The 27,077-nt window shown below is 38.4% G+C and overlaps 1 protein-coding gene across 1 annotated transcript; it reads right to left on the bottom strand.

The window, feature by feature from the left end:
- Positions 1–1,560: 1,560 nt before the first annotated feature.
- Positions 1,561–27,077, bottom strand: FAM117B (family with sequence similarity 117, member B; the record flags this gene model as incomplete). The annotated part of the gene is made up of 8 exons (XM_010569137.1): positions 1,561–2,690; positions 5,051–5,171; positions 6,010–6,235; positions 7,285–7,428; positions 13,308–13,421; positions 13,936–14,028; positions 18,899–19,050; positions 26,816–27,077. Coding segments are annotated over 8 exons (1,431 nt in total), but the record flags the coding sequence as incomplete, so codon positions are not given.

Here is a 27,077-nt window from a genome sequence, read left to right as displayed (position 1 = left end):
AGGCAGTTTGGTATTGATGGAGAAGCTCTTTACGTGCTACCGTTACAGAAACAGAAAACAGACTTACAAGTACTTCCTTCACCTGAACAATCTGATCTTCCAGTCATACCAGGTTTAAACAAACCTGTCTAATGCAGTAAATTTTAGTCTTCAAATTGCACTGTAACTGTTTTAGAAGAAACTAATTAATATCCACAAAACCTAGAAAAAAATTATCAACTGGCCAAATTACACAAATTTGTTGCACAAAGCTGCTTATTTTAAAACTCTGTCCCTCAACAACTTCTTCAGTGTAAATCAGAGCTGTTACTTTGAAACAGAGTTCTTTAGTCCCATCTGCATAATCCTACCTATTTTGATGGGAGGAAGAAGAGTAAACCAAATTCTGCTTATTTGCTAATTTAACAGGTCTAAAATTTTAATACTTCTTGGTACATTTTTCATTTGCTGAATTTTTGCATAATGTTTTAAAAAGGGGTTCATTATACTATGAACACAGGACTAGCACATGCTAGTGTGATTTACACTTGCTGAGTAAAGTACATTGCTATCTTATTTATGTAGGATTTGAAAGAACAATAAGTGTGCATCAAAACTATGACTATTATCTGCACAGGTATGCAGGGTTTTTTCTTCTCCCAAGTGAAATGTTTGCAACCAAATTTAGCATATTAAGCATTGAACAAAATTGTTATATTTGCAGTATCATCTTTAAATAGATGCAGTTATGAGGGGACCCAAGTATGCAACCGACCCATGGAAGCTATGTATATGCAAGCCAGTGAGAACTGCTCATGTGTAACAGACCAATATTCAGACCCAGAGACTGTCCATGATGACACTTTGAAATTACTGAATCTAACTCCATAAAAGAGGTACAAGGTCAACTTGTTTTATAAGTTGATGACGACACTGGTATTCAGGTCACTGCAGTTTTTTGCGCACCTATATTGTATTTACTCAAACACAAGTAACGCACGCCAGGAACATGTGAGAAACCTCACTGAAGTTCCTGAACAGTTTCCGTTTGCAATTGCCTTTCCCCCCATTTTCATTTTTTATTATAATTTCAAAGGAACCATAAACTGCTGCACATCAGGACAGACGAGGTATCAAAAAATCCTCTGTTTTACATGCCAGCCTAAATTGCTAGTCAAAAAGGGAGAATGTATCTGCTGCTGTAAACTTCTGTGTAACAGATACCATGCCTGACAAACCATCACCTTCAACAGACACACAAAACACCACTATGACAAAAAGGGAGGAAATCATGCACAGATATTTCAGTATTATGTGACCAGGGTCTATAATACAGTGATGAGTCACATCAGAGTAAATTTGTGCCAAGAGCGATTAATGATTCAGGCTGACTAACTCCATAAGTAGCCAAGCAAGCCTGTAAGAGGCAAGTGGCATATCTTCTGGAAGAAAGAATACTGAGTAAGAGGGTAACATGTTTTTTCCCCACCCCTGCACAAAAATCCTACAGACAAATAGAACAATACTGGGGCAAGTGCTTTAAAATGCAATTTTCCAGCCAATAAACCAACACTGGTGGGAATTCTGTGAAGGAAGGAGTTTTAAGAACGTGACTTACCTGAAGCACAAACTTCCAATATCAAAAAAATGTACACTATATACTAACACTGCTTTTTGGATACTCTTCTGTTTTAGAAGTTGCAAACATATTGACTTGTCTTATTCTGTTTAGGGCTGAGGCTGTTCAGCAAGGTCACATAATTTGAGACTGCCAAAATACTTCAGCAATCCTTTGGTCCCAGCAGCTGTAAAACAGCCAAGTAAAAAAGAACCTTTCCTAAAAAAAAAAAAAAAAAATTAAAAAAAAATGTGGGGGGGGAATGATCACCAGGGAAGCGTCTTCTAAACACCATCTGCTACGCACAAGAAAAGGCAAATTTTTGTTACAAAATACACATTTTCATACAAAAGACATCTTGCAAAATCATCTGATTGCCCCTCCCTCTGCAGATTACAATGGTAAATGGGATCAGCTGGTTGGTCTTGAGATTTTTGTTTTAATGGGAAAAAAGTCAAAGGACACACAGCATCACAACAACTGGTCCTTTAAACCGCAAAGGATTATGACTGTCTTTCTTTACACCAGTGTTTAAAAAAGCAGGAGAGAAACAGAACCGGAGTCTTCATAAGCAGAAAGTGCAACAGAGTATCAGCTGCTGCATCCTCCTGTACTTCTCAATGTGCTACCAAACTGTCAATTATACAAACAGTTCAATTATGACAGTGCCATAAATTGTTAAAACAATGCAAATAGTGTGATCAGAAAGGTCCAGTCAACTGGTTCCAATTTTTCCCCAGTAGTCGCCCAGAAAAATGTCAAAACAATCTAAATCTATCCTTCAGCTTCCTCAATATGTCCCGATTGCTGGAGTATAGAGGTCTGTGGTATTACTGTACTTGTTCCACGAGAGATCCTGTCTTGATCTGTGTTTGTAGACAAGGAGGCCATAGAAATGGGCTGTAACAAACTGGGTGTCATGCTGGAGGAGACAGTCAGGCTGTGTGTAGTGCCCTTAAGCGTGAGATCCTGCGTGGGAAGAAGTGGCTTGAGGATGCTGACAAGACAGAAAGCAGAGCCACTTTTAGGAATGAAATTCACTTTGTTCTTGTCAGGGCAGTAGAAGGCTGGAATTTCATGCAATGGCTTTGGCCTAGAAATAAAATACACACAATAGTTTCAAAATTACATTGAACAATCAAATTCTGTCAATGGCAGGTATGTATTGCTGAACACATCACCAGAAACAAGTTGAGGTTTAAACTTCAAGTATTTTAGCTACTCAATAATGCCTTAATGACACTTGCACCATACGGCAAATGGCAAGATGGTTTCAACTACTTGTTTACACATACTATGAGATAAACAGCATGTTCTTAGGGCAGGCTGTCTCCAAACCCAAGGAAGACACTAACTTTATGTTGCAGATCACAAACCTTGTCCATGAATTGGCATACCCAATACATGAGAAAGTATTCTTGATCACATTCTCCAGAAACTTTCACAACCCAACAAGTTTTGCCCCACACACAAACACTCTTTATACAGCAAACCTTGTGAAAGAAAGCTGGCATAGCAATGTTCTTAATATTGCATACGTTAGAGCTGTTCATGATCATAGGGGGATCCCCCTTTCTAGTCTTTTGCCTCCTTTGCATGTTCAGTCGAGTGTGGCCTGAATCTCTGTAAAAGATGAGCCCATCTTACTTAAAAACTCAATGCAGAGAGTAAAATGTAGTATTCCCAAAGCGGCATTCATGATCAAGTACCTATAACCTGGGAAGGAGGTGTGAAACACACATTTAGATCCTGACTTGCAGTTTTGCCATCTCAGCATGTAAGTCAGTCAACTGAGAGACATGCTTCATGAAAGACAGAGCTGGAAGGGAAATTGTGGATACCACAGGAATGCCTTCTGTGTCTACCTCTAACTCTGCAATGTAAGTCTACTGAGCTAGTTTAACTCTAAGACAAAACTATGGGAATCTGTTCCAAAGCCTCCCTTCCCTGCTGGAAAATAACCATCACAAATTTATACTCATTTTTTCTTGTTGCCAGCATTATCCTTTAGCCTATAACCTCCCCCTCTCTTCCACGTTCCACACCCTGGAGGTATTAAAAAAGAACGTAGACAAGGCACTTCAGGACATGGTTTAGTGGGCATGGTTGATGGTTGGACACGATGATCTTGAAGGTCTTTTCCAACCTAAATGATTCTATGATTCTATGTGTTTGTAAGACAGCCATATGACCTTCTATCTTCATTCCACTAGCCCAGCAAGCCTATCTTTCAGTATACTCTTGTAGGAGATGCTCTACTCTGAAAAGTAACTCTGTTCATGAAATAGAGTGTTTCCATGTTAGCTGATTCTCCAAGTGTCCAGAAAATTCAGCCTCATTTATAAATTTTTTTCCCAAATGAAAATCCAGTAAACTTCAAATAGAAATAGTGTTAAACAAAGGTTGAGCTTTAAATAGTTACACTCATGTATTTCATGTACGTGTGGAATGCAAGTACCAGATGTGGGAAAGATTTCTGCATGACACTGAAGTCTCTAAGAACTACCATAGCTATGTAAACACTTCTGTAGAAGCCTGTTTCACTCTATAGCAGAACAGTCCTACAGCTATGCAGCAAGGACATCTGAAAAGAAATGCAAATGCAAGTCAAATCACAACACAGTATGTTCTTGGAGCAAGTGAAGACTATCTAATCTGTTGGCAACATAGCTTCCACATTCTATAATAGAGACAGGTAACTTAAGTTACTGTAACCCTTTCCACATTGCTATGGAGAGGCCATAGGCACCTCTCAAAAAACATCTGCTAAGATCAGAGATGGAAAATACACAAAGGCAGCTCTAATTTTTTTAATTACTACTTATACCAGATGGCATTGTTGAGATAACATAGGCAGAAGAGAATTATAACCAAATTATACTCCTTGTGTGATGAAATGAAATTTTAAACTATAGGTTAAGATTCTAACATCCAAGTGACATAAGAGTATAAAAACTCCACTAAAAATAATAATAAAACATAAACCCTCCCAGTATATTCCCAGATGGCAAAAGTTGACTTTTTCAGAATAACCAAAGCATCAAATACTCAGGGTCAAATTTACTCTGTCACTAAAAGTTTCACAGCTACATAGATGTAGCTGAAAAGAATATGGTCTTCAGAGTCTAGATTACTGGATGTACCTGTCAAGCTGTGACATATATTAGCTGATGCACATGCATTATAGATTCTTATTACATCTCTCTGTACCTGATTATTTGAGTTCCTCCCCGACTATCTCCCAGGTAAGAAACAGTCCTCTCAAGAGTACTCAAGGTTTTAACACAAAATTCCAGCAATAAAATACATACATATATACCAGTACATAGTCACACAAAACAACAGAGATCATGCTGTTAGCATGATTTTAGCAACTGGACTAATAATTTTCATCTGACACAAAAAGCAATAAACTAATGGGTAATGAATATTGAATGTTAAAGATCAACTTACAAGCTTTCCTCAAAGACTTTCACCTTTTCGCAGCCCTCTGGAGGTTCACGCTTGAACATGTAGCTGTTGTTGGGTTTTGGTGAGGTAGCATATTTTGGCAAGGGAGAATTATTCCCATTCTCTGCAGGAACAGAGCATCTCATTACTTAAATGTGTCACACTATAAAAAAAACCAATAACTATCTTTAAATGCCCCCCAAATTGAAACCCACTTCATTACCAACATTATAAAATAAAGAAACATTTTCATTCACTTCCGAGTCTTCATTTGCAAATAAGCTTTCTTATCTCAATCCCTTTCCTCCTTTCTATTTCTCCTTATATAATTTTCAGGCTTCTCTGCAATCTCTCTTCATTCCTGGACACTTTCAGTTTGTAACTGCAAACCTGAATCTATGGTCCTGTGCTGTCACCATCTAGCCAAAAGAAATAGGCAGAAGCCATACTCCTTAAAAACCACAATAGGTTTTATGTCGAATTATAAAATTCTCCTAGTATATCTCAGAAGATTTCTGGTAAAAAAAAGAATAATTAAAAAACCGCAAACAGTTAAAACTTTTACAGGTGCATGTATGAAATGCTGGAAGGTTGCCCATTTTGTCTGAGATCCTAAAAAATACCTGACACAAGCAACAGGACTAGCCTACTTTGCCATTCCACCTGTTGCTGTATACTCTTGAAGAAGCAACTTGCTTAAAATACTTGAAGAATCTACTATTTAAAAACAAAAATTTGTTTGGGAAGCACATTCCTCAGTCACATCTATCCAGCTTCAATTACAGAGCACTAGATATGTGTGCACACACAGTATTTGGAGCAATTTGGAAAAAACAGATTGCTTACAAGGAAAAAAAAAAGCGTTCTACCATTTCTCCAAATCCCCTCTTTTATTACATCTTTGTGCACATAGCAATGAGTTAAAAGTTTAGCACTGTTGAACTTTTAAAGTTACACAGTACCTTTATCTCTGGAATCAGCAAGAAGATCATCTGTAGAACATGGACTTTCTTCACTGCCTTCGTTAGAGATGGTAAGAAATGAGGTTGGAGATACTGACTGCGAGCGGCTGCTGTTGTTACTACCCCTGTCTGCTCCACCAGGCGTTTGAGTATCAATGCTGCGAGTACTACTACTACGCTGAACCAACGGAGGTGGTGCACGGTGCCCATCTGGAATATCTTGAGGCTGTTAAAAATAAAAGGTATCAAATGGATGCTCTTGTCTGGTTAGCAATTTCTTTAAATCCAGTAATGCTGAGGGGTTTTTCCGGTTTCATAAAACTGTTTGAAGTAGAAAATTTTATTCATCACACAAGACTCCAACAGAAAATAAAGTTGGTTTCAGAAACTAAGGACAACAGTTTTCAATATTTCACATAGTCACAGAATTGCTGAGGTTGGAAGGGACCTCTCGAGATCACCCAGTCCAACACTCCTGCTCAAGCAGAGTCAGCTACAGCAGCCTGTCCAGGACTATGTGCAGTCAAGTTTTGAGTATCTCCACAGACAGTGATTCCACAACCTCTCTGGGCAACTTGCTCCAGTTCTGAGCACCCTCACACATTGCGGAGGGGGGAGGGCGGGGGGAAGAAGTGTTTTTCTTGTGGTCAGATTGAATTTAATGGATTTAATTTATGCCCACTGCCTCTTGCCCTGTCATTGGGCACTACTGAGAAGAGTCCAGCTCCCTCCTCTTCATTCCTGCACATCAGATATTTATACACATTGATAACTTTCCCCTGAGCTTTCTCTTCTCAAGGCTGAACAGTTCCAGCTCTCTCAGCCTCTCCTCACATGAAAGATGTTCTAGTCCCTTAATCATCTTCGTGCCCTGTATTTCTGATACTTTATTACTAAATTTACCTCTAAAAATACCTAAAAATAAAATTAAAGTTAAAAATGGGCAAGTTATGCTTCAAATGGGATGGGGACAGTTCAGCATGGGCAAAGAGAAGAAAAAGTTACTACAAAAACTTTCAAAACAGACCTTTTGTCTTTTCTCTTATTTTACTGAGATTTCTTATTTTATTAGAAAACTAATTATGCCACAGTAATCACAGAGGAAAAGGTTCAGATTCAAGCTTTAACTCTCTCCTCCTTTTTGCTTTCCAAGACACTTTTCAACTACCTTTATTAAAGAAAGCATAATTAATTCCAGACAAATTTTATGACTTAAAAACCTTGAAAGTAAAACCAAAATAATTACAGAAAGCAATCATGGTGGCAGATACATACAACAAGCTGCTCCTCTTTGTCTCCCGTCTCCTTAATTATTATCTCAATCTCCTGATTCAGACCTTCTACACTGTTTCGGAATCGCGATCCTGTTGATTTGGTAATAGGTATCACAGGAACAAGAGCACTCTTTGGGATGGGAGCCTGAAGAACCAGAGACAGTGAGAAAGCAATGTAGATTTACTTATAAAACACAGTCACTATTTCTACTCAGAAGTGAACCTTTAAACAGAATACATCTACACCTCAATATCGAGGATTTACATGAAACTATAGCAATTGCGTTAAAATGGATGCCTTATATGAAGACATAGACATCCTGAATTTTGTTTCAAATCTCATTTCTAGCAGGAAAAGCTTTCAACAATCTAGTCTCAAGACTTCCCTTGATATGGTTTGCCTCCAGCTTGACATTGCTTTACAAGTCAAAATTTAACAGTAAACATTTAAATCTAAGTACTTTTGAAGCCTTTAAAATACATTCACATTCTGAAGTGAGCTGTACCACAGTTTCACTTCCTTCACTGTTGGATTTACCACATGTAATTTCAATAAAATTGTGTTTTCATGGAAGTCTGCTGTCACCTACAGTAACATGGCACATGCAGAAGGAAAATTATTCCACAAATGCAAGATTGCACTATGCTAGAAATGAAGACCAACATAGTAACTATATTAAGAATAAAAGGTTGACAAAACAATTTAGGAAGACTTCCACAGAAGGCAGCAAAGCTTACATGTTATATTGGTTTTGCTTTACTGAAACATTAGGATAGCTATAAAAAAAAAAAAAAAAGACTTGCACAAGGACTACAAAAGCTTCCGTTCAGGAAATGCTTGTGACTCTGTTTATGTCAATAAAAACTAAACATTCTCACAATGGCCAAACTTGGAAAGACTTTCAAGAGCCTTGCCTGAAGATGAAAAAGAGAAAACAGAAACCACTGGAGAAGAGTGCAAAAAAGTCTGAGAAAGCAACCCTGCTAGTTCAGTTCCAAACAAGGCCTTGGATCAACAATCCAGTAAACTAATACAGGTCAATATCCAGTCACAATACAGGTATATCAGCACAAGTTTAGGCACTAATAAAGGCTGTTTATGTACCCAGTTTTTAAATATACACATTCTTAGGACAAACTAAACTTGTTATAAAGTAGGAAGCAGAATGCAAGTATGCTTGTCTACGATTTCAGCAGCCATTAGCAAAACATGGGAATTCTCCATCTTTTAAATATGATTGCCTACCACAGAAATTCTTAGAATCATAGTACTATTTGAAGAGCTTAAAGTAGAAAAGCACAAGTTGCTCCAATAGAGTTCACTATGGTTCAATACAGCATGTTTCAATTCCAAGAGAAATAATATTCTGCACGTGACCGACAATGACTTGTTAACCCGGAGTGCTGGAGGCTGGAAAGGGAAGGAGGTACCATTACAGGGGTGGAACAACCAGCCTCAAAGCAAGAAACTTGATATTAGAAATACTGCCTTCACAGAGGTCTGCATGGAGCTGGCCCCTGACACAAAGGAACAGGCAACCAACCTTTACAACTCATCTGCGTATTTGGGAAGGCACAAAATGAAGCAAGGTGCCAAACACAAGGTAATAATTACAGTGCTCACCTAATAACACACTGATGGGGAGTTTTGGTGTGGGACAGTTAGAATCCTGAAACTTACAGGTATGGCTTAAACTCATGAGATACAAAATACGGGTGATGACAAATCTAAATTGTTCACAAGCATTTGAGAAAAATGCTCTAAGCTATTCCAATTTTTAAACAAGCAACAGAAACTTAAATAGAATCCAAGATCATTTGATGCTTCTAGATATTAACATCAAACCATCTCAAGGTTGAATGCATCATGGTAATTCCACTCTAAAAATGGAATGTTCTACCTATGCACGGTGGTTAAGAGTGACACAAAAAACCAAACACTGCAAACTGCATGCAGTTGGTCTCGGTATTAGTGGTTGCTTAGGATCAATCAATTGGTAAGACATTAAGAACACATGCTTCCCAGGAAAATGAAAGGAGGGGACTTGATGGTTCATAGTGTCAAGTAGCAGCATAATATCAGACAAGTGCACTGAGGAAAAAAGATTATTTTGAAAGACCTAATCCATTTATTCTTCCATCTGGCTTCAGCTCTGGCCTCAATTCTATTTTCTCCATTACATTAACACCGAGAATAAAGGAAAATCCCATTGGTTTGACTCCTGTTCATAGATTTAGTACCACGCAATTAATTCAAAATCCAACATTCTCAGAAGCATCCTGAGATCACCTGCGAAGGCTATGACCTTTTTGCAAACCCCTTTTCCTGTAGAGGCAGAATAGAACATTTCTGGCATCATGAAAAAACAAACAAAAAACATACAATTGCTCTGGAAAAAAGATGTAGTCAGCAGCAAGGACTTGATCAAGTTCCTCACCAACTATTTCCTGATTCTGAGCAGAGGGACAGGAATAGCTAACAAGCTTATTCTATAGAGATTGTGTGGATTTCTTTCTTTCTTAAAAAAAACCCAAAAACCCAAAAAAACCCCTGAACAACCACAGAAGAAAGAAGCACAACTAAGCAATCAGTTGGAAGCTTAGGTGGTAAGAACCACTGTAAAAATTTTAATAAAACTCAAGAACTGTGGCAAAGCTTAAGTGTTTATTAGTAGGGAAGAAAAGAGGAAATAAATCCACTGGAATTGCTTCTCTTAGTTTTACCTAGAAAAGCAAGCCATTTCCAAAACTTTAAACAGAGTTTACCTGGTCTCTGTGAAGGTACTATCGAGGCAATTTCCTAACACATTTTCTTGGCCTTGTCTGGAATCCAGTTCCTTCAGCTCAGAAATCTTTGTATGACCCTCTAGAGTCAACAACTGCAAGTTTTCTTTAAGTTGGGAATGTAAAAAAATTTCTAAATATTCTCATCACTAACTGCAAGTGTTTCCACACAGTCCTTCCCACAAATCCTGAAGGAACTGAGCTGCTGCCAGAAATTCTAGTTTAGCAGTTCCCTAGAAAGGAATGAGAAAGCCTAGGAACTTTGCCCTTGATGCCTACAGTTACAGATTTTCACTCTGGCTTAGAAAGCCTCTAAATGCCATTAAGCTAAACTCTTCACTTACTCTTTCTGAAGCCTTCTGTAACTTCCCCCCATTGCAAGTAGCTCGACACAGCTGGCACAAAATTTATAAAGAAAAACAATGTTTTGTTTTGTAACACAATGTTGGAAAAGATGCTTTCCCTCAGTTTATATTTTATAGTTTGTTTCACAAGCCCAAAACCTAATTATCTGTTGTGCAATATTTTATTCACGTACTCTAAAATTTGGCAGAATGCAAAAGACCTCCATACAAGAAGCAAAGTTTCATGAGCATAATAATAAATTAATTATGATGAAAAAAAGTTATATACGTAATTTGGGGGTGGGTGGGTGGGGTATTTTTCAGAGTAGTAGCATCACTGTTCACTTTCAAAATTAAAAGCCACTAAGATTATCTATGTTAAAATGACAATAGCTTAGCATTGTTTGTAGAATACAAAGCCAAACCTGTTAGACTGCATGTAGTTCTCCAGTATACTGAAGGGCCTACACCAAAAGTCCCTCAGTACACTTCTTTTGGGTTGAAATGCCTCAGTTGCCCACAAGTACAGAAAAAATTTTCAAACAAGTTCTACAGGTTTGGATTAAATACCTGCATCAAGTATTTTGACCTGCCCCCCCTTTTTTTTTTTAAATGTGTCTCACCAATTTTCATAAACCTTCTCAAAAAACTGCTAGAAAGGGATTGGGTCATTTATTTGTCGTCTTTCATCATTTTGGACTGTTCTGACTTGAGCTACAACAGTCACTAAGATCAGCAGCATGCTACACTGCACCCATACTTCAGTAAAGCAGATCAAAATGTAGGAATTTGTACTAGAGAGCCTGTTTCAAATCCAAACTGTTCTTCTGCTGTACAGAAGAGGAGGAGGAAACAGTTTCTGTTTTGAGATTTAAAGAGTTTGAAGAAGTAATTCCTAAATTGTTATGTCAAAAAATGTAATTCTAAAAAAAATCCTAAATACAATACTTCTAGTAGCACAGAATTTAAACTAGTAACAAACTGAATTCAAGAGGCACTTAGGTCCTGAAAATTCATGACTCCTAATTAAATGAACTACAGCAGGGATAAGTTCAGGTCTGAGACAAAAGATGCTACTGATTTTTATACAAAGTAGGAGTTAAGAGGAACAATGCAGGAGAAATTCAAAACATTGTTCTACTTTCTTATTTCTAGTCTTGAAGTGTAACAGATTCACTCAGACACCTGACTTCTATCTACGAAAGAACCTGGCTGCTCAGGACTGTATGTATGGTTCTCCTTTCTACTTTTTATTTCATAGAATCATAGAATGGTTTGGGTTGGAAGGGACCTTAAAGATCACCTAGTTCCAACCCCCCTGCCATGGGCAGGGACACCTTCCACTAGACCAGGTTGCTCAAAGCCCCATCCAACCTGGCCTTGAACACTTCCAGGGATGGGGCATCCACAACCTCTCTGGGCAACCTGTTCCAGTGCCTCACCATCCTCACAGTGAAGAATTTCTTCCTAGTATCTATTCTAAATCTACCCTCTTTCAGCTTAAAGCCATTACCCCCTTGTCCTATTACTACATGTCCTTGTAAAAAGTCCCTCTCCATCTTTCTTGTAGGCCCGTTTTAGGTACTGGAAGGCTGCTATAAGGTCTCCCTGGAGCACTCTCTTCTCTTTCTCATTCTTTATCAGCATGTCTAAGTACCTGTAGAGCAAGACACATGCTGATGTTGCAACAGCTTCCCTCCTTGGCCTAAATTATTTCTGGAAGGATGGAACGACAGAAAGGAAACAGTTTTCATTAACTGGTATCAAAGTATGATATTTATTAGAACAACACTAACTGCATTTCAGGAGTAACTGGGAATACAATTAGATCTGCAGAGCAGCTTCACATCTGAAGTACCTTCGCAATTCACAACACTGACAGTTCCACAGTTCCTTTCAACTACATTGACTTGCAAGGCAATCATGAGGAATTCATTCTTTTTGTAACTGTTACTAAAACATATGTGTGTATATCATGAATATACATTCATGAGATATCAGTGGGGAGGGGAGGGGGGGGAAGAGAACTCTTCTTGTGAAAAAATGACCAAATTTTCCTATTGTTTTTCTTAAAGTTACTCAAGCAAAACAGACTTGAAAAAGGATCTGAATGTCTAAAAGCCTGTAATTTTTTTCCACCTGCTATCAATTGAGCTAAAACTATTACCTCTCTGTGAACCTGACCTCATTAACAGTCTTGAGATAAAACTAAAACTGCACACAGAACATGTGGTGGCCTAACCATCACAATTTTTGAAGTGATTATTACTTAAAGTCTCAAGGCATGATAAATGACAGGGAAAAAAAATAATCTTACAACAGCTGAATGAAGCCATCAAGAGTATAAACACTTTTAATAGAGTACATAAAAATCCCATTGAATAGCCTTTTTCAGGTACGCTCTCTAAATCAGTTCATCATAGGATTAGACAAGTGCTATTGTCAAGACACAAAACATGATCAGCAAAAACTATGATTTTATTTGGGTGTATCGTTTTACCACCAGTTTGTTCCATGCCATATTCTACATGCAAATTCATAACTGTTACAGCAATGTGTAATGAAAAAAAAATCTATAGCTTTAGATTAAGCTTCTCTGTCATCCTTTTGTAGAGTCTGCAGAATGCACTTTAAGAGTTTTACTTTAAGGAAGGATCTAACTATCTGAAATTCTTTGAAACTGGGAGTTCAAAGTCAACCCAGCCAAGTAACAAAAAGATCTGGAACCACATACACTCGAAGTCAAAGCAAACGGATCTATTTCATAGAATTCACCTATAGCTACAACATATTTAGCAGTACATATTTCTAAGTTCCCTTTTAGGCAAACTACAACCTTGAAAGGAGTTAAAAATAGTATTAGCTACACAGTATGTCCAAAAGGGCACAGCCTTACCTGACTGTGGTTAATGGCTGCATGGTTACCGTGAAATGGAGACTGCCTTTCTTTATCACGATGATGCCTACTGCTGTGTTTGCTTCTCTGCAATTGCTGACGCAATTTTGCGATCTAATAAAGGAAAAATTCACATATTTCACCAGATACATTCAGGTACACACACAGTTTCATCAATTTATTCCATCACTTAGTTAAAATTCTTTATTACCACAACGTTCATAACTATTGCCAGCACTAAATTAGACTCAAATTCTTGCAAACCTGACATGTTAGCTACCAGTTCCACTGAAGCCCAGAAGATCCTCTGGAAGTTTAATGAAAGAACTTGAAATACATGGAAATTTTAAAGTAGTTTGGTCACTGCTGTATTTCCTCCTTTCATGAAGAGTGTCACCTGCATTTGACACTTTCTTTCCCACACATTCAGATTCAAAATTTTAATAGTCCTGCATTATTATATGAAATCAACAAATGAACAGCTATTTCTTATTTTTTACCAAGCATGATTTGTATAATAAAACAAAGCAGTACAATAGTCATGCCCTCCTGAAAGCTCACGGCAACAGTGCATACCACTAAATAAAAAATTTAACCCAAAGGTATCTCAATTAATAGCATTTCTGACCTCCTTGAGTTGATCATTGCTGCCCCATGATGCTGAACGTTTGTGTGAGCTTCTCTTCTTTTCTAAATATTCTTCAGCCCAGGCACTTTCTGTCTGCAGCAAGAAGATTACAGGATTAATTAAAAAAAGGTAACTCCTACTTTCTGGCAGAATATTTTGAGACAAATTAGAAGAGAGAACAGTGTTAAGATTTGCTAGATTCAGAACTGTGAGTGAAAAGCAGTCACTGACTAGAAGCCCTTCTGACAAGTAAAGTATGAAAAAGTGGACTGAAACTATGTAATTAAAAAAAACCCACATCACCACACAAAAAAACAACTTTCAGACCTACTCTAATACAGTAATGTGCTAGTTTCTCTTCCAAGTTATTGAGCATAAGGCAGTATTAACAGCCAGATGTACCACAAGCTGCTATAGAGATCTAAAGAACCAGTACAACAGTGCTGAATTTGGGGGAGATGGTATATTTTATTTCCTGCACAGATGCTGACCTTGTTATTTCTGACACATCAGCTAGGGTAGCTTGGTGTAAACATTGTGAAAGCCTGCGCCAGTACAGCTTCAAAATCATGTTCTTGCTCAGAAGAGTGAGAAGAAGGAAGGTAAGGCATGTAAGCACCACTATAGCTATGGCAAAGCAGGGAATTAACTTATTAATGCCTCAAAGGGCTTCAGGCTCATAGTTGTCTCAGGCCAGGCAGAAAGCAACACAGATAATACTAAGCTAGTTTCACTAAACCAACGAAGTCATTAACATTTAATAAAGAAACTTGCAAACATACTGCAGTGAAAAAGTTCTGAGAAATTCAAAGTATCATTAAGACAAACTGTATTTATTTAAGGTCACAAAATGCACAGGCAAGCCTGTGATAATACTGCATGCTTTATGGACAGTTTGTATTCCCACCTAGCCATGTCCAGAACAGCCTTCAAAAGCAGTGAACTGTAAAGGCTCTAAGAAGACGGATAATAACATCTATCAGGAATCTCTGTGCAGTCATAAGAAATATACCTAATGAAGCAGAGGGAATGAGTTCTGGAAGCAGCTTACACACTGAAAGGGACCGTGAAGTCCTTTAAATTCACTGTTGCCATAGTGCAGTTCCTAGCATATGGCAGTGATGTAGCTAACTCACCCTTAGGAGTCATTGATACCTCACTTTGTCCTACAGATGGGAACTTTGCCTCAAAGCCTTCACATCTACAGTGTGCAACAGTTGTTCTTACATTTGAGACTAACAGGTTGCAAGCAACAAGCTGACCTTACTTACCCCATCTGTACTCGGAACACAGAAACTCACAAGGCCTTCAATGATGTGGTATTAATCCCCATTTTGCAGGGAAAATGGAGGTGTAACTCCGAACATACAGGTTGCAATTCCCATTGGCTTCAGTCACAGATACACAAGTTTTGTACAAATGAAACCTCCACTATCAGTAGTTTTTTCATCTTCATCATTCCATATCAAAAACTAACTAGGACAAATCTGAATAATTACGTTAGTAGGGTTGCTTTGAAATTCCTATTTCATAGCAAAATTAGAATCCACTAGAATCTATTTTTCCAGAAAAGCCCTCACTTCATCATAAAATAGAATAATTGATAAACCCCATTCCCAAGTACCAATCTTTGTCTAATCAATTCTCAAATGTCAATCTGAAGTCTCATCCTATCCTCTAGCTCTTGGAACAATAAGTTTTAGCCACTAATTCTAACTTCGCAACTCAGCACAACCATTACACTTGCCTACAGGAACCTAATTAACACTCTAATCTGTCTTTGCATTTAATTTATATTCAAGACTTTAACTTAAGATTCAAGACTTATTTCATAAATTAGTATCTGATTTATTTTAAAGGATTAAAGGTTGCTTTGATGCTCATCCTCAAAACAAATAGTTAGAAACCATTTAAGAGCAAGGGTAGGTATAAGACATTAAGTTATAGGAAACCTCCAAGACAGAAATGTAATACTGTTTTAGCAAGTCTCCTACTTATTCCCCATATTTTGTTTATAATACTTATTTTCAAGAAACACAGACCCAATAACGAATAAACAAAGAGGGATTTCTATTTCTCTAGGTTCTTAAAGTACTACTACTTGCTTATTAGTTGTTACCATTCACAACATCCTTCTGGCTGTTCTAGAATTACAAAGAGAAATGAGTTTAAGGCTAAATTTATCACAGATAGTAGAACACTTAAAAAAAGTCTTAGAGGCAAAAACTTTGCAGTTGAAATGAATTATTCTTTAAGAATTAAAAAATACAAAGCAATTGTCTCATTTTAGCTTGTATTTTGACATAGCTGTATTTCAAACAACCACAGGCAAAGCCAAACAGGTTTGATTCAAAGGGAAAAAGACACAAGATTACAAACACCTGTTTTAGCAGCACTTAAAACAATATCTGCATGTATGAATTCTAGCCAGACCCTAGAACACTCAATACTACACTTATTCATCATCCAACAAATATTCTGCATGTACATAATTCAGTCTGGTTTTATAAACAGACTTCATCAAAATAATCAGTCAACACAGGAGTCTGATACATAGACAGTCTCTGCGTGACCTGGGATCTCTTACACAGTTCTCAGCTATGACCTATGGGCATCTCTATAAAGGCCTGCAAGTCAAAGTGTGTCATTAATTGCTCTCTTCCCAGTCTGCTTCCTGAATGACCCTACTCCCTATGCCATAAACCCAAAGAATCAAGATACGCTGCTTACCTAGCATGAAAATCTTTTTCATCTTAACAGGCTCAATTCCTATTCCCTAAACTTTTGAAATCTGAACACATCCATTTCACATCAGACTTTGTGAAATCCGAAATTACACACTGGAGCCAGAATATCTTGTAAGTGAAACTTCATCCAAACACCACGTGTTCAGAAACGCTAAACAACACAAATGGAGAGCCTATACTATCTTGGGAAACTAACTATTGTAAATCACATTTTAAACTTGTCCCTAGCTCAAATGGTTGCTCTCAAGCACACCAGAAAGATGAAAAGCAGTGTTGTCTCATCAGTGTCATATCAACACAACCTTTGGACATACAGATGTATGTCTGTATCCCAAAATTTTCTACTGGTTTGATAAATTTTAAATTAGGAAGTGCAAACAGATCATTCTATTTCCCTCAGCAGTATACTAACATCAATCACCACTAAATATACTCATTCTGCAGAAATATCCAATACCCTTTACAGTCTTCCCATTAATCTTGGCAAATATATTTCCCCTTATATATGTAAGCCCCACTACCACAGCAGCTAAATGTGTCAGAATTGGAAGAAAAAGACAAAAGAAAAATGTAAGCCAAAAAAGATGGTATCTAATCTAACTGGAAAATACAGAGATTTGAAAAGCCCAACCATGACTCAGGTTAAACCGAAACTAAGCTGAAAGAGATCAACTGAATATAGCAAATACTTTGGCTGTAGTATAGAAATATAATTATTTTGAAAAAAGTATTATCCTAAGAAATCAAATATGAAAATAAATAGCTAAGGCAACGACACTGGTTTAGTTCTGCCCTTTAACGATGCCTTTTAATAGCTAAACATGAACAGCAATTCCTTCTGTATCATACGCCTGCCTTTCTCCTCCTCTTCTTACTATGATTTGCTTACCTTTTTCACCCCATCTTCTAACCATTTTTCCAATTCATTTTCCTACACAGAGAACTTCTTCCTCAGCTCTCCTATCTTCACCAGTTTCTATTTCCACCTTATCCATATGGGCATATTCACCTACAAAACACCTTACTGTTCTACTGATCTTCTCTTTGAATTGTGGTCCTTTCTTCAAAATGTTGTAGGTCTTGAGAAGGCCATACAGTAACAATCAACACTGCAGGCATCCATCTGCTCAACATCCTACACATTTGAGTAGACAGCGCACAAACCTACATGGCCACATTTTTGTTACCAAACCTAAGGCAAGCTCAAACTCAAGCATGTCCCACATGCTGTCAGTTTCTCTTCCAACTGCATTTTGCTTATATTCTTTGGAATAGGTGGAGATCTGCTGTTGAAACCATGCTCTAGGAATAGGGATTTAAAATCTGGTATGTTTGGCTCTTTCTTTCACTCTACAAGTTAGAGAAATCCACGGCTAAACTGCATCTACAGAAGGAGAAATGAAACACTGGGATATTTTATGGAAAAATCCATCTTTAATCACTTCTGCATACAGTAGGATACCATGTAACAACAGCTCCCTTTAAGGGGAATGATAAAACAATTGTCATGATAAGCGTGTAACTCTTGTAACACCAGTTTCATTCAACTGTTGGTTCTGTCTTTACAGGTGGCATAGGACAGAACCATTAAAAGCTTGTGAAATTTTGTCAAGCTGTTGAAGTTGATTGGCAAATCACGTACTTTTTAAATACTTTTCAGTTGACCTAAATTGAACATCATTCACAGTTCAATGAGTCAGGTCTTCAATGTATATGATTTCTATACTTGGTGCATAGATCCCATGTGAACACTGAAGGCATTTTACAATCAGAGGATGAACAGCCTATCACAGAAAAGGCTACAATAACTTTTATACAGGCACTACAGAAGCTTTTTATTTTCAGCTTTAAGACAGGCATACATATAAAGAGTCACTAAGTTCTCTTGTACACATTTAAACTAAATAGTACTTAACACCAGTGCAATCTAGTGTACTGCACGCTGGAAGAACAATGAGAAAACAGATGTGCAATACACTAGTGTTTTTCTGAGGCAAGAAGAAAGTGGAACTCTTAACAGATATTACAGTTCACAGCCTTTTCTTAGAATGCAAATAATTCACATACGTAATAGCAAAGGTAGGATTCCTGCAATTGGAAAGTGAATAGGAACTTGCAAGCAAGAAAGCTAAAGTGAATGTTTTCAAGGGAAAAGCTTCTTACATTTAAATCCTGTCTTCACATTTAAATACTCTGAAGACAAAAATCTGTCCTACCTGTGTAGCTTTGTCTCTCATACATGGAGCAGCTGGTCCATGATTATCACGAGGCCACTGTCCAGCAAGGTATGGAGCCGCAAGCGTATCCAATGAGGAAGTCCGGCGAATAATACTGGAAGGGCTTGATGAAGGTGGTCTTGATCTGTCAGCTAGAATAAGAACACTTGATTAGAAAGAAAGCAAGACAGAGAGCTTAATTATTTTAATTGCCTACAAGAAATCATATCAAATTGGAACTACTATGTTATTAAGTATACAACAAGATACTTTTAATACAGGAATTAAGTTTGCTTTTCCAGGCTCTATTCAGTTTTAATAAGCAATGAAATGTGTTTTTATGGTTTCCTTAAAAATACCCTTATGCCACAAATGTTGCATTGGTACTCATATACCACCATTTATTCCCCCAAAGGTGCAACAGTCACTGGATTTTTAAATTATGAAGGCTTGGAAGAAATAAAAATAGCTAAGTTTCCTCATACATAAAGGCTGACAAAAAAAATCTGTGCTGAACTTTTTCAATTTAATGTCCTGTTTAGAGTTCATCCCACTAGCCCTTTACCCTTCACCTAATTTAATTCAAGGGACACTATAAACTGACATGTTTTATTAACCACCCAGTATACAATATATGGCAGATTCATAAAGAGTTATGTCTAACCCTTAGATCCAGAAATCAAGTTTGATAAGGTAATGATTTACATTTTACAAGATAATCAAGACATCTCCTCCCTTTACATGCTACTCAGTAACTACATTCATATTTGCTTGACACTACACCTTCTGCAAAAAGTCATTTTTAGTGTTTACATTGATATCACTTTTCAGAACAATTTAGGTACTAACAGGAACCCTTGATGAAAAAGGTTATGTATAACAAGCACAGGAAGTTACATGAGAAGGAAGAATATGGTTAAAAACAAAAATTTGCATCTATCCCATCTGTCAATGATATCTTAAAGTGGCAGTAAAAGACTACACTGCAAGCTAGTAAGTGTAAACACTGTGACGAAAGGTTCCTCAAAATAGTATTTTGAGGTTTGTTACATTAAAGAGACCAACAAGCAGGAAAGACCCAGGGTTTAGATATACATACATGCTCACACATTATTTGTTACTAGCTATTCTAGATGTAAAATCCAGAAATGACAATGATCAAAGCTTACTATCAATTCATCTAGTCCCCACAGAATCATACCAGAAAGAATCTTGTATTAATGTTACCTGTAACAAATACAAAGGCCTAAAACAAATGGCTAGAACACAGCAAACAAGATACAGAGATCAGATGGAAGCTTTACAAGGGCACTGGAAAAACTCAGTCATATGTCCTTCCTGACTGTGCCTTAGGATGAATTCTGTACTAGAAGTATAAATAACACAGCAATTTGGATTCTACATAAACTCATTTATGGGCAAAAGAAGTTGTGCCTGGTTAGTGTCTGACTGCTAGTCAGAAAATAAAACCACTGCCATCAGAAGTCCAGGATTCAATTTCTAAGCTGTTTCAATCTACTAAAGGTACATAAATATTAATAAAACCTATTAGGTATAGAATTCAGTGGTGTGGGCAACATCTTAGTCTCATAGAACACCAGTCTTTGAAATGTAAGTCTAGTGACATTCTATACTAAATATCCTCATGCAAATTTTGCATTAGAAATGTACACATTGAAAGTGTGGAAAATATTTCAATTCAACTATAAGGAAATAATTATTAGCACTATAATGAGCCATGTTCACCCTCATCTGGTTTATTATTTCTACTAGTACCAACAATGATAAAATCTTACTACTGAGCTCACAGCAGATCTGCTCTCAGGGAGTTGCAGCAAAGCTCAATTTTGGAGTTACCATGCACTTAAGACCCCTGTATCAAAGAAATTCTGTGACTACTACTACCACCATACAGCACACTGCTTGTATCTGTTTGTATCAGGAGATTTCAAAATTATTCCTTTTGTCTGTACCATGGGAGAATGTGGCATGCTAATGCAATGTGTCATTCCTTACAAATTACACTCGCTTCCAAAGTTATATCGAACACATTATCTGTCTCAGAAGCAACTGCCATACTCTCCCTATTTATTTTTCTTCTGAATTATTATTCTTCCTCTTCAAGAAGCTTCTCTCTCTTTACCAAAGGGAAACAAAGGATGTGAAGAAAAAAAAAAAAAATTAAAAATCAGGAAGTGTATGTAGTCAGTCACATCATCTGCAAAACCACCGCAGCGGACAGCTTCAAAACTGAAGCAGCAGAAATTATTACCCTCTCTCCTGCCTCACAAAAAAAGCGGAAAGAATATTTTGCTAGGCAAACGGAGAGAATGAAAACTGAAGAGCCTGTTTACTATTTAAGTTTAAGGGAAGCTACTCATTTCAAGGCACGAAGCCTGCAAGTATTCTCTTTTCCTCAAATTTAAAAAGTCTTTCAAGGACTTCTGTTTTCAAATTACTTTTATTTAGATGGGGCAAGGATGTTTGGATTCATTTTTACTTACTTTTCCACCTTCACAACACATCTTAATACAAATTGCCAAAGTCCACTATACAATTCCCCTTGCTGTTTCAAAACACTTCAATGGAAACATATACAATGTTTTTATTGCACTTTCCTCTACAATACTTGAAGCAAGTGTTCAGCTGCTATTTTTCCTTGATGTGACCTACATAACAACAGATCTGCCTCCATAGAGATAACAGTTACAACAGCTGTGGCTGATGAAAAACAATGGAGCTGTTTCATCAAATAGACACTTCTTAAATATTAGATCTGTTTTAATTGGCCTGATTATCTCTTTAAACCAATATTTGTGATAAATATCAACCCTCCTATCCATCCACTGCTAGTCTACACCTATTTAGAAACAAAGTCTTTCTGCAATCTGGCTTCAAACAAAGCAAAATAATAGAACAAAATATAAACAGAACATACACAATACAAATCAACGAAGTCCATAATGTGGGAAAATAACATGCAAGTTGCCATGTCTTCACAAGTCATTGCAGTACATTACAGTACAACTGACTGACTGAAGCTGCTACAGGTAAACCAGTATCACACGGATCTATTGCAATTGTGAAGTCAGACACCTCCAAAGGCAATTTAAGCTAAGGCAGTCTAACAATGTGACTGAAGAGCAAAATTGAACAAATATAGATGCTTACCAATAACTAAACTGAAAGGTAGGAAAGAGAGTGCTGACTTGGAGGGCTCTTAACATACAAGTCCTACAACTGCAACTACAACTGAAAAAGAAAATTACAGTGTGAGAACACGTCCCTGTGAATTGGATACCTCATGCGAGAAAATTGCTATATGTAAAAGAAAAGAAGGAAAGAAAGAGGGAAGGTCTTACACATAAAGAAGTCCTAAGAGACAAAACACTCTGAAAAATCATGTTTCAATTCTTCAGAAGTTCAGAACTGTTGTTAGACCTGCAAAATAAGGATTACTGCTGAAGTGCAACTTGAAGATTGATTTTACAGTCCTGTTGATATCTTTCTACATATTTGAAATTAAAGTTTTGAGGAGGGAAAATAAAAACTCCAAAGAAACATCTTCTAACAGACACCATGGGAAAACAAAACAAAACTAGCAAGCAGCAAAAAGAGCCACTGGAAAAGCATGGGACACCATTAACCTCATAAAATTCCCTTACAGAGTTCTAATTGAAGCTTTTTATACAGGTAGGATATCCAAAAAAAGTGAGAAAGAGTGAGACCAACAAGCTTCTCTGGCATCTAGGCATACAGTTGACCTTTTTGTTCTGTTTTGGTCAGCCTTTTCCTCAGAAAGGACATTCATGGGATCTCTCCCATGCACAGCTGTCTTTTCCCAAAAATTCATACAAACACAACTGATCTCAGGGGCTTCACCTACTTTTTATGTTCCGTTGAAAGTATTCAACAGGCTCAGACAGTATTAAAAACAGGCACACAGCACAACCATGTATATTCCCTTTGGAAGACAATCTTGGCTATTATCTTCACATAAATGTAAAAGAACTACTCACGCTTTTGTTTCCAGTAATTCAAAATAATCCCTTGCTAGGAGAACGACTGAATTAATGTTGTTTTACAAAAACAAACCTCAGAAAGCCCAAGAAGTTCAAGTTGCTTAATTCTAGTGAATTGAAACATTTTTAATCCAAACAAGCTCCCCTGAAGTGTTGGCCACAAGAAACTCGAAGTGTGATGCTGCAAAAACAAATTAACTTGCTTTATACCTACCATTTGTTAAACAGCTTAGGTAAGCAAAGCAGCCATATAATGGTACACAAAGCCTTCTGTACTCTCTTGTCCTACAGTAATATCTTTTATAACTACTGCAAAACCTTGGTAATTCATGTTGACAGGTCTGCAGCTATTATTGTGTCACTCACCAAAGTCTTAAAAATAAATAAATTCTACGGTGAAATATAAGAGTGTTATGGAGTTCCGTTCCTTCTCCCTATCCCAAGAAGGGGTTCACATCTGAACTCTTTAAGACTTTCCAATATGCTGTTATAACAATTTTCATCATTTCTTTTCATACAAGTATGCTTCAATATTACTCTTCCATATACTATTCTAAATAATTAAAGGCCAATGTAGTTCCAGATAAAACTAACCAATTTTTCTCCTTTATTTTCAGAGTGACTGTAAATGTCCAATACAGTCAACTGGAACATACCAGAAAGTTCAGCATCCAGTAGAGAAATCTCTCACAACCTCAAGGTACCTGAAAGGGTCAGTAAACAACTGATACAGCTTTGGTCTTGACCTTCTTGTTTACACAGCCTGGTGCATTATAACATTTTTGGAGTCGAACAGTTGAAGTCTTCTGAGAAGATGTGTTTTATATAAGAACATAACAGGACAGACAGCATTTGATCTTTACTCAGTAGATAAACCAAGATAAAAATAACAGTAAAGGTAGAGTATACACATTATCTCATTTTGCAACAGTCTACTAGTAGGTCAAAACAACTTCCTCTAACAGGGGTGGTTTGCAGACAAGTAAAGAGGGGTTATGTGGAAACTGAACCAAAACTGGAGACTGCACGACAGACCTCGCAGTGTAGAAATGAGGCCACACCAGTGATGCTAAGGACAGAGCACATCAACATGCAAGTAGAAGCTGAAGTCTGTAAAATAAGTGCTAGAGACTGCAGGGAGGGAAAGTAAAAGATGAAAACTGGGTAGTAGGAAGATCTAGGCTCTTGGTCATATTTAGAAGGGAAGCAGCAAGAAAAGCACAGAAATTTAGAAATTGTGCCATAGAATCTTTCAATTTGTAATTATCCCATCATCAACAGAAAATTCAGTTAAGTATTTCCAATGTTTAGTTGCAATTTGGTTCAGAAAACAAAACAATCAAATACCCCCCCCCCCCCCAAGGAACTCCACCACCAAAAAAAACCCCAAAAGAAGCTATTAAGTCACATTTGTAAATTCACAAGTTGGGGTTCTCAAGCATTAAGCAGGTTGATGAAAACTATGTTCAAAACTATTCAACTGCTTCCCAGAAATAAAATCTGAAAAACATGAAGTTGAGTCTAAAGTATACAACTTACAGAACCAGTATCGAAGTTCAGAAGAAGCTATCATTTGTCTAACCTCAAGGTTCATTTTAATCTAGAAAAACAGGGCTGCAGCTGTAGGAATGAGCAAAAGCCATCACCAACTGAAAACAAGAAACAGGAAAACCCAAGTTATTCTGCAGTAGATTCTGACTGATACCCTGAAGTGGCCTGCATGGCTTCACAACTGTAGCCTCATTAGCAAAAATGAAGTTCCACGTCCATGTTCTCAGCTACCACTAAGTTTTCTCATCTAGATGAAGAAAAAATTGAAGTCAGCTCTGTCTCTATCAAGCACTGGACTATACAATACAAATGTTAAGCAATATTAAACAGGTTTATTTTACATTTTGGGCCAATACAAGTACTGTTCAGAAATTTAAACACAAGGAAGCAATTAAACAGACACTACTCTTCTGTTTTCACACATCTTGTAAAAAGCTAGTGAAGCTATCTTAACACAGTAGAGCAATCAAATGACTTGTTTCTTTCTATATGCCAATTCTTAGAGCCAGTAAAGAAGTTAGCGTGGTTTCAACAGGCTTCTACGCAACAATCTGAAGATGGTGCAATTTTTCCACCCTAAGTGGTCTGACACGTGCCTTTACAAACAGCTTTTGAACCTGGGTCTCAAGGCTAGCCATCCTGTTCCTCATTCTCCAGGCCAGGAGATTGCATCTTGGGCAAGAGTTTCTATAAAGCTCACAGGAAGAAGATAGGATTTTGTGATGCATATAAAGTCTTTCAGATTACTGATTAACAAGAATCTCAAATGAAGAATACACACATTCCTCAATCCAAAGCCTCAGAATATAACCTTAAAAAACCCCACATTACTTGTATCTGGAAAGTGGAAAATCTAATTCAGAACCTAAATGCCTTAGTGAGACTGCTCTCTCACTTTGCAGGCAAGCAGGCATATGGTAACCTTGAAGGGGCATGTCTGAATTAAAAAAAAACAACTAAAATTAAGTCACACAGACATTAGCTTAAGTACTGTACCAATTGATTATGACTGTCAAATTTGGCAGCATCATTCCTCAAGAGCCAGGATAGAAAAAAAGAAAAAAACCAACACAGTAGTCTGCTTATAACCATTATTGTAGAAAGGAAGAGCAACATTAGGAGAAGTAGAAGTGTTAAAAGGAATCATGTCAGTCCTAGATTTCTGCAGATACACTTCTGCATATTAGTCAACTTTATTGTGTAGATTCCCACATGCAATTTAATGAAAAAGAGAAGCTGTAAGCTTTGGTATCTCAAAAGTCAGAGATTTGTACAGATTTGAGGACTTTAACACAACGCCTCAACTCACACATTTTTGAGTAAACTTTTATCTCAAGATAAAGGGCTTACATATGTAAGCCTCTATTATCCTCAACCAGATGCCACATATTGCTCAAATTTCAGTGTTCCCAGTAGATATGTTTTAATTATTCAAAAACATTAAAAAGCAGTTTGCTACAAAATGTGTGCCATTCCCACGCTATTTTCTACCTTCACTGTAACACAAGCTTGTCATCACTCAAGTTCACGCATCCTTCTGCAGGGTTCATGTTGAAAGTAACTACTATGAGAGACACTGAATACTTTTTTTCCTACATCTCTGTGTAATGCCTACAGTGCTAGCTAATCACGAGCTTGCGGACACTGTTTGGATCCAGAACACGTACCGTTTGGCACAAGACGCACAGAAAGGGGAGAAGATATGAAGGCTTCACAACAGCCCCCAAACACCAAATTCACCTTAAACTTGTACCGAAGTATCTTAAGTACACCTACACCACTGACTCTCATCTGGAAACCTCCGGTAGTACTCGCAGAAGTGCCACAGGAGCAGCTACAATACCCCACACGGCGCGCTTGGCTTTCTCCGTCCCTCTTCTAAGAGCCAGGAAGCAAGAGAGCAGCAACAAAAGCCACAAGCCCTTCAACACATACACGCTCCACACGTGCTGCCGCCCGCCAGAGAAGGATCAGAACGGGCACAAGCCTGGGCACAGCCCCTGTCCCCACCTCTCCCCCGGGAGCACGGCGCGCTCGGAGGCACGCCACCGGGCGCAGAGCCCCGCCGATCCCAGCCCTCCCGCCCCGCAAAGGGCTGGCCGAAACTCGGCCACGCCGAGCCGCCTCGCCCAGCCGCCCGGCAAGTGTCCTTTGCCGCTGGGCCCGGCCGGCCCCCGGCGACCGCTGGGTCCCGGTCCCGTCCCCCCAGGCGGCCTGGCCGCCCGCCTCCCCATTCCCCTCAGGCAACGGGGTAGCGGCCGCGCGCCCGCGCACCCCCGCCCCGGTCGTAACGGCCGGGCGGGCAGCAGGTGCGCGGCGCGGGCGGTCTGACAGGAGCGCTCACCTTTGCAGACGGGGGAGCTGGGGCTCTTCCTCTCCGGGGAGCTCCTGCCTCGCTCCGGCGAGTGCCGCCGGTGCCGGACCCTGCCCGCCGCTGTAGCGCTGCCCTCCGGCAGCGGAGGCACCGGAGAAGAGCAGGGCGAGGGCCCGCAGCCCGGCGGCGGCGGGGGAGGAGGCGGCGGTAGGTGGTGGGGTCGCGGGGGGCTCCCCCGCGCCCCGCCGGCACGCGTGGGGCTGCCCCGCGAGGAGGCGACGGCGGCGGCCGC

The sequence above is a fragment of the Haliaeetus leucocephalus genome, unplaced genomic scaffold (assembly GCF_000737465.1).
Source record: "Haliaeetus leucocephalus isolate CR32 unplaced genomic scaffold, Haliaeetus_leucocephalus-4.0 Scaffold1, whole genome shotgun sequence".
Classification (NCBI taxonomy): Eukaryota; Metazoa; Chordata; class Aves; order Accipitriformes; family Accipitridae; genus Haliaeetus; species Haliaeetus leucocephalus.
Note: the sequence above shows the minus strand (reverse complement) of the source record. Positions and strands in the feature narration are given on the sequence as shown.